We start from the raw sequence: 12,315 nt of genomic DNA on the forward strand, positions 1-12,315 counted from the left end.
TTTGACCAGTTGTATTAGAGGCATTTTATGTTTACACATTTGAATTCCTTATTTTTAATAGAAGGTTACATATATTTTAAATTATATGATGAATCCAAATATTACTATATAAAAACTTGCTCATCTCACTATTCTTTTTTCTAATTTTCTTCTAGAACTCTTAGAACGATCTCTAGCCCTTTTAAACAAAAGTCAACAACTCACTGACTTCATAGAAAAAATCAAGTGTGATGGACCTATTGTGAATCCCGAGATGATTCAGGGAGCTCAAAACAGCTGCCTGAAGATTGACAGTCTTCTTGAACTTCTCCAAGACAGGAGACGGCAATTAGACAAGTACCTGAAGCAACAGCAGCAGGAATTGAGTCAGGTTCTGCAGATATGTCAGTGGGACCAACAAGAAAGTCAGGTAACACAAAGGGGCACTGATGGTGCCCTGACCTTGTCTAATGAGGTTTGCTTGTTATGTGGATGAGCCATTTCCTGGGGCAGCTTTTCAGTCATCATGGTCAAATCTTTTGGTCTTTGATTCAGACTACCAAGTTGTTTTCCCAAGCAAGTAATATAAAAACAAAGATTTTATTTCTTCTCATTATAATACTGATTTTTTAAATGGGAGAATACCCCCTAGCAGTTTTGAAAATGACTAGGTTCTACTATTGGATTCTCTTTCGTGCTTCTGTCCAGGTCACTACCTTTAGTTACATTTCTTTGAAATTCTGAAAAGTTCATTGCAATTTTCTTGAATGTTGGGGAGGCATGATGCTGCTAATGCCAGTGAAAAAGTCTGTCAGCCCGAAATAGAGATAATGTTCTTAGAAGAGTAGCCTGGCACCAATGAAGAAATATGACCTTGGCCTATGTCTGGATGCTCAGTGGTTAGAGGGCTTTGGGGTGGGAGGTTGATGAGTTTGCAGGCTTGTTAGAGCTCATTACTCAGACTGCAGGCCCAGCTCTGGTCAGTTGTCAATGTGCTTGCTGTGCATTCCTTGTGTCCCGATCACTTGAGAGTAAGCGTGGATAGAACTCTCTTTGCAAACCCCCAACTCAAATAGGTAGGATATTTATGGCTATATTTATAACTGCCCCAAGCCCATGCTTTAATCTGTACAGATTAACTGGAGGGAATTTCAGAGAGAAATGATGTGGAAGGACATCTCCTGGTCTGGATGCATAGGAAAGGGGTCCCTTCATATATTTTATATTATTGCTCTGATCCGAACTGGAGAGATAGACATACAGCTGGTAGCAAATATGAGTCCAGGAGAAACTGGTTCTTTCAAGCTGGAAAAATGAGGATTTAAATGATTAACCTTTCAACTTATACTTATTGAGTACCTACTGTGTACCCAGATCCTATTATAAGTACTAGGGATACGTAACACACAAGATGAAGTCCTTTTCCTCCAGGAATTTTCCTTCTAGTGCATTTTCTCATCCTCAGCTCTATTGATAGCCAGTGCTAGGTAACTCCTTTGGGGAGGCTGTCCTGGGCACTCTAGGGTGTTGAGCAACATTCAGGGCCTCTACCCACCACATGCCAGTAGAACATACTCTAGTTGTGACAACCAAAAAAGGTCTCCAGACATTGCTGACTGTCCCCTGGGGGGCAAATTACCCCCAGATGTGAACCACTGTTTTAGTGTGATGAGAAAGGCCTATGATAAACAAATGAACAATGACAAGTGCCGTAAAGAAGATCAACTAGGGCAGTGAATTTTGATTGTGTTGGTCTACTTTTAATCAGAGAAGGAATCAGAGAAGGCCTCTCTGAGGAGGTGACATAGAGCAGACACCCAAATGCAGACACCTCCAGACATACAGTCGGCTTGCATTTTGTCATCTCCTCCTTTAAGACACTATATACTTTCCAACCCCCCTCCACCTTCAGCCCTTTTGTCTTGACTGCTATCATTCACTATCCTGCTTCTTCTGTGCTTTGCCTGCCAAGCCATAGCGCCTCCCCAATTTAGTTCTTCCCCCACCCCACCTTCATATGCTCATTACCCAGAATGCTATTATCCAATGCAATAGTCTTTAACTGATGATTCTGACATAACAAAGGAGAACTAATGCTCAGGACAAGAATAAACTTAAAGTTGTTCATTAGACAACTGTTTCCAAAGTTCCTTGTCCTCCATATCATATGGCGCTCTCTCCCTCTCTTTCTTTCTCTCTCTTTGTCCTTTTCTCTCTCCCCTAATCCTGACCTGACACCATGTTCCCAGAGCTGCTGTCCCCTTAAAAAGAACCTTCCTCTTATTTCTTTCTATTGAATTCATAACCCCCAACCCCTGCCTCTAGTGCTTCCAAGAATACACTAAAAACTCCTCTTACTTTATCATACAGAGTAGTTTATCCCTTTTAAACCACGACCTCTCTTATTCAGAGACATTCTATCTGCAAAGAGGCTTCCCAAACACAGGACAATTTCCCAAGATTGAAAAAGCAGCTACAGTAAGTTTTATTTATTTATTTTTAAGGTAGTAATTTTGCCATTCTGCTTCAAGACTGTGGCAATACTCATCCACTTATCCTCTGCAGTAAAAAAAAAAAAAATCACATGAAGATTCAAAATGAACTATCTAATCCAATCATATACTTGAGGGAGATCTAGATACCTTGCCAACCCTAGAATCAGAAAGATGATTTGATAATAACTAAAGTAAGGTATTACAGAAGGTTTTTGACTTGGTGAGTTTTCTAACTTATGGGGTCTCATGTTTTGGTGAAAGTGGGTGCGCTTTTTTAAAATAGAATTTATTTTTTAGAGCAGTTTTAGATTCACAGAGAAATTGAGTGGAAAGTACATGGTACCCTCTGTTCGCACACGTGCACAGCCTCCCCCATTATCAGCATCCCCCATCAGAGTGGGACATTTGTTACAATTGATGAACCTGCATTGACACATCATTATCACCCCAAATCCATAGTTTACACTAGGGTTCACTCTTGGTGCAGTGCATTCTATAGGTTTGAAAGAATGTGTAATGACATGTATCCACCATTGCAGTGTACAGAATAATTCTACTGCCCTACGTATCCTCTGTTCTCCTTTTCATCCCTCCCTGCCTAATTCTTGGCAACAACTGATCTTTTTACTGTTTCCATAGTTTTGCCTTTTCCAGAATGTCATATAACTGAAATTGTACAGTATGTAACCTTTTCAGATTGTCTTCTTTTGCTTATTAATATGCATTTAAGATTCCTCCATGTTTTTTCATGGCTTGATAACCGTTTCTTTTTAGTGCTGAATAATATTCCATTGTCTGGATGGACCACAGTTTATTTATCCAGTCACCTACTGAAAGACGTCTTGGTTACTTCCAAGTTTTGGCAATTATGAATAAAGCTGTTATGAGCATCCATGTGCAAGTTTTTGTGTGGACATAAATTTTTAATTCATTTGGGTAAATACCAAGGAACACAGTTGCTGGATGGTATATGCTAAGAGTATATTTATAAGAAACAGCCAAATGGCCTTCCAAAGTGGCTGTACCACTTTTAAAAGAGAGTTTCTGTTGCTCCACATCCTTGTCAGCACTTGGTGTTATCAGTGTCTTGGACTTCGGCCACTCTGATAGGTGCATTGTGGTACCTCATTGTTATTTTAATAAGTCTCATCTTTAAATTGGAAATAATAACACTTAATTCATAGAGTTGTTCTAAGGATTAAATGAAATAACATGTGTAAAACATGTAGTACAACGCCTACCATTTTAAAAGATGCTTAATAAATATTAGTTTCCTTGTCCTCCCTCTGCTTGGTTAAACCTTACATCTTACGAATTCTTTCTCATTCGGTTCCTATTCTTTCCCCTGAGTTTAGCATTACTGTTGTTATACGTGTCTAAGTTTCTTAATACTGTTTAGTTTTTGGAGGCTGCCATAGTTATAGTAAGGCTTTAAGATGCACAGTTGTGGTTAAAAGAACCAGACTTTCACTTAGACTCTACTCCTAATAGTCTAGAACCAAAATCAATTTAGTAATAATCTTAAGGATAAATATTATTTTAAATAAAATTGGTCAATTTCGGAAATATACAAACAGCTTGTATTGCTCAATATCAAAAAAACAAACAACTCCATCAAAAAATGGGCAGAAGATCTAAATAGACATTTCTCCAAAGAAGACATACAGATGGCCAACAGGCACATGAAAAGATGCTCAGCATCGTTAATTATTAGAGAAATGCAAATCAAGACTACAAATGAGGTATCACCTCATACCGGTCAGAACGGCCATCATCAAAAAGTCTATAAATAATAAATACTGGAGAGGGTGTGGAAAAAAGGAACCCTCCTACACTGTTGCTAAGAATGTAAATTGGTGCAGCCACTATGGAGAACAGTGTAGAGGTTCCTTAAAAAACTAAAAACAGAGATACCATATCATCCAGCAATCCCATTCCTGGGCATATATCGGGAGAAAACTATGATTCAGAAAGATACATGCACCCCAGTGTTCATTGCAGCACTATTTACAGTAGCCAAGACATGGAAGCAATCTAAATGTCCATCGACAGATGAATGGATAAAGAAGACGTGGTACGTATGCATAATGGAATATTACTCAGCCTTAAAAAGAATGAAATAATGCCATTTGCAGCAACGTGGATGGACCTAGAGATTATTATGCTAAGTGAAGTAAGTCAGACAGAGAAAGACAAATATCATATGGTATCACTTATATGTGGAATCTAAAAAAATGATGCGAATGAACTTATTTACAAAACAGAAATAGACTCACAGACAGAAAACAAACTTACAGTTACCAAAAGGGAAAGGTGGGGGAGGAGGGGTAAATTAGGAGTTTGGTATTAAAATATACACACTACTGCGCTTCCCTGGTGGCGCAGTGGTTGAGAGTCCGTCTGCCGATGCAGGGGACATGGGTTCGTGCCCCGGTCCGGGAAGATCCCGCATGCCGTGGAGTGGCTGGGCCTGTGAGCCATGGCCGCTGAGCCTGCACGTCCGGAGCCTGTGCTGCGCAACGGGAGAGGCCACAACAGTGAGAGGCCCGCGTACCGCAAAAAATAAATAAATAAATAAAATAAAATAAAATATACACACTACTAATAAAATAGATAAACAAGGACCTACTGTATAGAACAGGGAACTATACTCAATATCTTATAATAACCTGTAATGGAAAAGAATCTAAAAAAGAATATATATATATATATAACTGAATCACTTGGCTGTACATCTGAAACTAACACAGCATTATAAATCAAATATATTTCAATAAAAATTTTTAAAAGATCATGAGACCAAATAAATAAATAAATGTTAAAAATTGGTCAGTAAATAAGTCATTTCCTTAAATATAAAATTTAAGGCTCTTAATTTTAAAACGTCCCATGTTACACTTTCTTTTGCTAATACCAGTGACAGCAGCTCGAGTAAATAATCACTGTCACTGTTGTTTCTGTGTGCTTGTAAGAGCACAGATCCTGGGGCCAGATTGTTTGCTTCAAATCCTGACTGCACCATTTGCCAGCTGAGTAACTGAGCAATTATTTAACCTCCCTGAGGTTGTTTTCTGTAAAATGTGATGTAATAGTACCTACACCATAGTGTTAGAATCATCAAATGAGTTATTATATGTCAAGTGCTTAGAACTGTACCTGGCACATGAAAACTGCTATATTAGTATTAACATTTTTTATCATCATGTCTGAAAAGAACAGTGAAGGCCCAACCCATTACATACCCCCCCAGTCCTACCCTTCTTTGCTCACATAAAGACTCGCATTAAAGGCTAATTTCATTATTTATTTTGCATTCACAAGGTGTGATCAAATAAAAGTCACTTTTATAATCTTAGCCATACTGTTCAATGGGCACTTAATTAATGATTTAAAACAAGAATATAGTTGTATTATTTTCTGCTTGTGACTTAATAATGTTCACTTATTAATGAGTTAAAACTGTAGATGAGATTACTATCCATACAGATAATTGCGATTAGCCTTTGACATGCTGCCACCTTTTAGACCTTTATCCAAGCATGATCGTAGTCACAGGCACACACACATTTATTAAAGAAAAAACAAAACAAGCAAACAAAAACTAATGGAATTAACCTATGCATACTATCTTATTACCTAATATCAAATTGAACACGTCATAGACATAGTCTTATGTCAGAAGTACCATAGATAATTTTCATGTAGTATGTCACTATTTGAATATAGCACAATTTAAATAATATCTTACTGATGAAGAAGTAGAGTCTCTTCAGTTTCTCAATATTAGAAACAATAATTAATGTTTACTGTGTTGGTAATTATGTGAGCAAGGAAATATTTTTAAATCCAGATAGGTACAAGCGTAATTAACTTACCTAAGTTTTCAAGTTTTTCCTGAATGTTCTATTTTAAAGTTTTGTTGATGATGCAATGGGGAAGAATAGCAGCAGGGACACCAAATTGAGTGTAACTCTGTTAATAATTTGAGTTCTATGATTATCATGTTCCCGGAAGATCTACCTGATAAGCCTAGAACATTGTGGAACCACAGAGGCACATGCTTCATTGGAGGGTAAAGATATTTTTGTCAGTTCTGTACTGCTTTTTAAGGGAACATAGAAACTGTCAAACCTTCCATTAATAAAATATCAGCTCTGTCAATCATTTTAACCATGTAAAAATAAGGAAAATTAAACGGAGAATTAGAGCAAAGATTGCTAATGAATAATAATGTGGATGTCTGAATATCTAATGCATCTTCTCATAAGAGCCATTTAAAAGATGCATTTAGTGCTTCTCTGTTTCTAAATGCTTATAGCCTAATGCTTTTGAACTATAGTAGTTTAGCTAATTCTCCTTTGGAAAAGAAATTAGGTGACCAGAATGATGGCGACTTAAGATTTACATCAGTTGCAGAAAAAAAGGCAAATGAAGACCACATAGTTTTCTATCTTAATTGGGATGTGATAGCCTGAAAAATATAATCATAGCATGTCCTCTCTTTATCATTGTTTTCAGATGTAAAAAAGTGCACTTGTTTTACATTTAAAGATGAGCAGCTGACCTTTTTTCCCAGCTCCAGCCTCGTCTTATTTTGCAGATAATCTGCTTCATTAGTGAAAATCAGAAGCAGCTTGGAGTATTTCGTGCATAATTAATTATCTTGGCAAGAAGATTTATGAATGTAATTTTTCTCAATTGCTCCAGTCAGGAATAAGTGAGACAAACAAATAAATTAAAACTAGGTTATTCATGGTCTCTTTTTACAAGACAGTATCAAGGACATCTAGGAGAATTAAATAAGACATAAAGGCAGATAATATTTTTACTGCCCAAATCACATATGCTTACAAGATACCCATCTTTGTGGGAGGAAAAATGGGTAATAGAATTCACATTTGGGAGTGTTTATAATTTGAGTACCATGTATATCATAATCATGTAACCATATGTAATCATATTCTTTGTTAATAGGTAATTTAAATGATATCAGTGATGACACGTATAAGCACAGCCTCAGGGCACCAGTCTTGTACCTGCTGGGCAACTGTAAAACTCTGTGTGTGTGTGTGTGTGTGTGTGTGTGCTCACAGATGTGTGCACACACATGTATATTCTCCTTTGTATGATGCTACCCTCTAACTAGGATTTAGAGCTTGAATGGTTGACCAGCTTAAATTAATATGAGGTAACAAAAGTGCCTAGCTTAGTGGCTACAACATAGCAAAGTTTTATCTTTCTTTGAATTTAGCTTTAATTTTTTAATTGAAGTATAGTTAATTTACAATGTTCTGTTCATTTCAAGTGTACAGCAAAGGTATTCACATATATATGTGTGTATGTCTATCTCTCTCTCTATATATATATATATATTCTTTTTCAGCTTCTTTTCCATTATAGGTTATTACAAGATACTGAGTATAGTTCCCTGTGCTATACAGTAGGTCCTTGTTTACCCGTTTTATATATAGTAGTGTGTATATGTTAATCCTAAACCCCTAATTTATCTTCCCCCCGCTTCCCGTGAATATAGCTTTTTAACATTGGGTGGCATAAGACTTAAATAAGGGTTGAATTATCTTATTATTGGATACTGGTATCTGATAGTTCAATCCAGTAACAGATATACATGACTTTCCAACCACTCACAGATTAAAATTTATCACAGAATTTCATTTTAGCACATAGGCTGCCTCTAGAATTCACTCTAAGTTATGCCAGGGTAAATACAAAGTATCTTAAAGTGTTTGTAGGAGAAATGTGATTTTGAAAGCAATAGAACCCCCTCCTAATTAGAATGCTTGCTACTACCATTACTTTCAATGACACTGCATGTCAAAGGTAGTAACAGAGGACTCTGGTATAGATGGTGTGGATATCAATCCCAACTTTTATATTTACTTGCTTTATGACTTTGGGCAAGTTACTCAGCCTCTGTGCCCCAGTTTCCTTTTCTGTAAAATGGGAATAATAATAGTGTCTATTTATAAATTTGTTATAAAAATAAACAAGATTATATATGTAAATATTCTTAGAGCATGGCTTGGCATATGGTAAGTGCTCAATAAATGTTCACCATATCACTACATCTTTCGATGGTTAGTTTCTGAGCTTTACTGGATAATCACCAGCACATTAAAATCCTACATATTACCCAGATCCCATACCAATTCTCTAAATCACTAGATAATCTTAGCTTTCTAAAATTATGTGGAGGGGGAATAAATGCCATTTCATGGCTTGGTATCCAGCCTACTTTATTCAAAAGGTCAACTTTATTTGTAAGATTAAGTTAAAAATCAATTTTCCTCTCCCTTTCTCCACGCTTTAGCTATTTCTTTAGCTCATTTATACCTATTGTAATTGATTACATTTTCATTAAGCTTAGTTTTTCACTTCAGTATACCATTCAGTTGGACTGATGGCTTCACAACATTTTAATTGGGCACAGTTACTTAAGTTGGTAAGAGGGTTGGGGGACACACACTGTGACTAAATTACCTTCTCAGCAGTGATAAGACTGATGACAAAGCTGTTTGACGTGTGTGCTACCTGGAAAAGGCTCTTCACTGCTCCCATTGTATGCACCTTCCATTGTGTGACAAAGTTAGCAGCTGCTACTTGAGCTGTCTGCTAAGCCCCAGGGCTGCCTGTGTATCTTTCCACCATCCTGAGCTCTTTTTCTTCCCTGCCTCTGGTGCTGGAAATGGTTGGCTTTCCTTTTCTCAACACCACTGCCACCCCATACTGGGCAGGGAGTGGGACTCATTCTCTCCTCTGCCCTCATTTTCATGGTTCCCAAAGACAAGCAAAGAGGCCCAATTAATTTTAATGCTTTTTGTAGGGCAACTCAAAAGCAAACAAACTAAATGGCACACTTTAAAAGGATTAAAACATCCTGTAAAATGTAACAGTTATTTATCCTGTCAATATGATAGTTTCTGGCTCTCATTTTTTCTGACAACTAGGTGTTTAGGCCAAAGCTTCAGTATGAACTCCCTTAGGCTGCATGACCTAGGATCTGGGATGATAATATGAAAATGTCAGACTTTGGTCTCACTCCCAAGTAGCCCTGTATGTTCCTCTCTCTCCCTCTCTCTTTCTCTCTATCACACACGCACACACACACAGTGAATGGCTCCAGATCATTTAGGGTGGAACCCTAAGTTATACTGGGAAAACCATGCCTTAGGTATCTTAGGCAGAGATGCACATCAACAGGACACTCGGCTGGGTCTCTGTTTCCTTCTTGAAAAAAAGACTTCCTTCCACTGCTGGTAAGATTCTTACCAATGACTCAGAGTTAATGCTAGAAATAGAATTTAGGTCCAGAGACTACTACTGTATTGATTTTATTCATTGGACTAAATAGTTTCGACTGTTTAAGTAGTTGGAGGTTAAGAAGCTGCCTAAACACAAACAAGAGTTGAGGGCAATCTTGGGAAGGGAAGAAGCCCTTAGTGCCATTTTTCTTGAAATATAGATGTGAGAAGAGAAATGATATATTAAGACAAGTCAAAATAATCAGAAGACAAATATGTTAGCACAAGTAGAATAATTAAATACATAAAATTATGGTTGCAGACAGGGAGCTAGATTATCTGTGAAGCTGTTAAAGTAACAAAAATTTTGCCTCAAGACAAACAACATATTTTAGCTTTCCTACTGCACATCAGTAGAGAATACTGGGATCTGATCATTTGTTGAGGAGCTACTAATACCTTCCAGTTGACTTCAGTAAGTCATGGAGGGCTTTCAAGTTCCACAAAAGAAGATTGTGAGCTTTGTCCTCCTAGAGTCTCTGAGATGAAGTCCAAATAATAACAAGCCAATAATTAGATCAGTCCCAGAATACATCCCAAGCCATGTTTTTGGCAGGAATTCTTTTTCTTTCTCTGCTCCCAGGCCCTCAAGTACAATCATCAGAGACACGTTTCCATGCCTCTTCTCCTAATATGCGTTATCACCTAATGGAGCTAATGGTTATTTGAAGTCTGGTTATTGCCTACTTAAATACAGAGCACATTTGACCAGGTTTCCTAATACAAAATAATGACAACTGGTTTCCCTACTGTAAAAAAGAAAAAGAACAAAATCTTACAGGAGCTGAAATAGTTGTTATAATACTAACATGCCTTCAAAATCAAAGTAGACATTAGAACTGTCACCTGAGGCTATCAACTATAATTGAAAATACCTTTGTATATGTGTGCATCTTTGATAATTGGAAAAGAGACTATCAAAACATCTTGAGTTAAAGAAGATACATAACTGATGTCTTTTTCCTCCTTTATCAGTTTTTTGTCTCTAATAGTAACTGTTTATTCGTCAAAAACTGTTCTGGGGCTTCCCTGGTGGCGCAGTGGTTGAGAGTCCACCTGCCGATGCAGAGGACACAGGTTCGTGCCCCGGTCCGGGAAGATCCCACATGCCGCGGAGCGGCTGGGCCCGTGAGCCACGGCAGCTGAGCCTGCGCGTCCGGAGCCTGTGCTCCGCAACGGGAGAGGCCACAACAGTGAGAGGCCCGCGTACCGCAAAAAAAAACAAAACCAAAAAAAACTGTTCTGCACATGGAAAAGAAAATGAAAGTGATTTGGAGAGATTTTCATCTTCCCTTAAGCATTTCTGTTAAGATGTTTGAATTACTTATTGCTAGTTCACCTCCCCCAGCATAGTTTTAAACAAAGATCAAAAAATAAGATCTGATCTTGGATTGTAGAACAAATTGCAGAAAAAGAGACCGTGATGGTTTATGGCAGTGTGATGCGTAGCTTTGGGCTGCAGCAAAAGTTCACCTTCTTGCCACCTGAGTTGTTTATCCTTGATTGTCAGAAAGCATTCTTCTATTGCTTGTGTCCCCCGTGTTTTAGTCCTGTCTTTGGCACGTGCTGTTTGGGAACTGGAATTCTCAGTTTGTCCTTGCTGTCACCTCTGCCCGCAGCCGGCCTCTTCCTCTAAGGCACTCCTTCTGGCAGACCTGGCCCACATGTCCGTTTTCCTCTCTAACGCAGTATGTCCACTGAGCCTCCACGATTATTCACAGGGCTTACTTCCATGTTAGAATTAGATTCTGTAACTATAGTGTTGCGTTTTAGTTTTATCTTAAGAACATAGTCTAATAAGAAACATTCCTCTTTCCTGGAATCCTTTTGTTCTACAGATGGATATGATGAGAAGAAAAATCACTAGACAGGGAAGCATGAATTCTGACTATGGCATTTCTGCCTTGACCTGTAGGACTTTCCTCTTGTTGGTTGTGTGACCTTAGATGAATTGCTTACCAGGACTGGGGCTCAGTTTCCTTATCCGTTGAAAAAGCAACTGCCTCCACCATAGGAGGTATAAGGGTTGGGTGAGGTAACCTGAGACCTGCCGATAGTACCTGACACCGCTCTGGGAAGGGCCTATTCACTTCTCTCACTTTCCTCATTCTTATCTCCCAGTAGGGGTCAGGTGAGACTGGATCATTCAACAAGAAAAAACTAGCCTTTTCTTGCCCAAAGCTGATAAGATCAGTAGTGCTTTCTTCCCACCTTCCCACTCTTTCTGGTATCAGTACATTCCTGCCTCAACTTTCCTTAATGCATCTTCAGTACCCCGCACCTACAAAAAATGCTTACGTCTCATCTAGTCAAATGAAAAAGTTGGAAAGAACCCCTCTGTTACCTCTGCTTTCCTTGAAGCTGTCAACCAATCCCCCCTTTCCTTATCCAATAAGCTTCTTTGAAAGAGTCATTAGCTCTACTTCCTCACCACCACTCAGTGGTCTATTCATGTTTACCAACCATAATCTCATCCCACCACTGTCTTGACTCCGCTATTTTAAATTACCCTTAATTAA

At 38.1% G+C, this 12,315-nt stretch overlaps 1 protein-coding gene across 6 annotated transcripts in view; it reads left to right on the forward strand.

Moving 5' to 3' along the window:
* The window catches only part of CCDC141 (coiled-coil domain containing 141), a 219,180-nt gene that overhangs the window by 69,165 nt on the left and 137,700 nt on the right, over window positions 1-12,315 (forward strand). For all 6 annotated transcript variants that reach the window (XR_009520139.1, XR_009520140.1, XM_060016516.1 and 3 more), the window contains exon 7: window positions 156-409. Coding sequence is in view for 4 of the 6 variants with exons in the window: in XM_060016516.1 (XP_059872499.1) it covers window positions 156-409 (254 nt within the window). In the remaining 2 variants the exon portion in view is untranslated. The remainder of the gene's footprint in view (window positions 1-155; window positions 410-12,315) is intronic.

This window comes from Delphinus delphis, chromosome 7 (genome assembly GCF_949987515.2).
Source record: "Delphinus delphis chromosome 7, mDelDel1.2, whole genome shotgun sequence".
In the NCBI taxonomy this organism is placed as follows: Eukaryota; Metazoa; Chordata; class Mammalia; order Artiodactyla; family Delphinidae; genus Delphinus; species Delphinus delphis.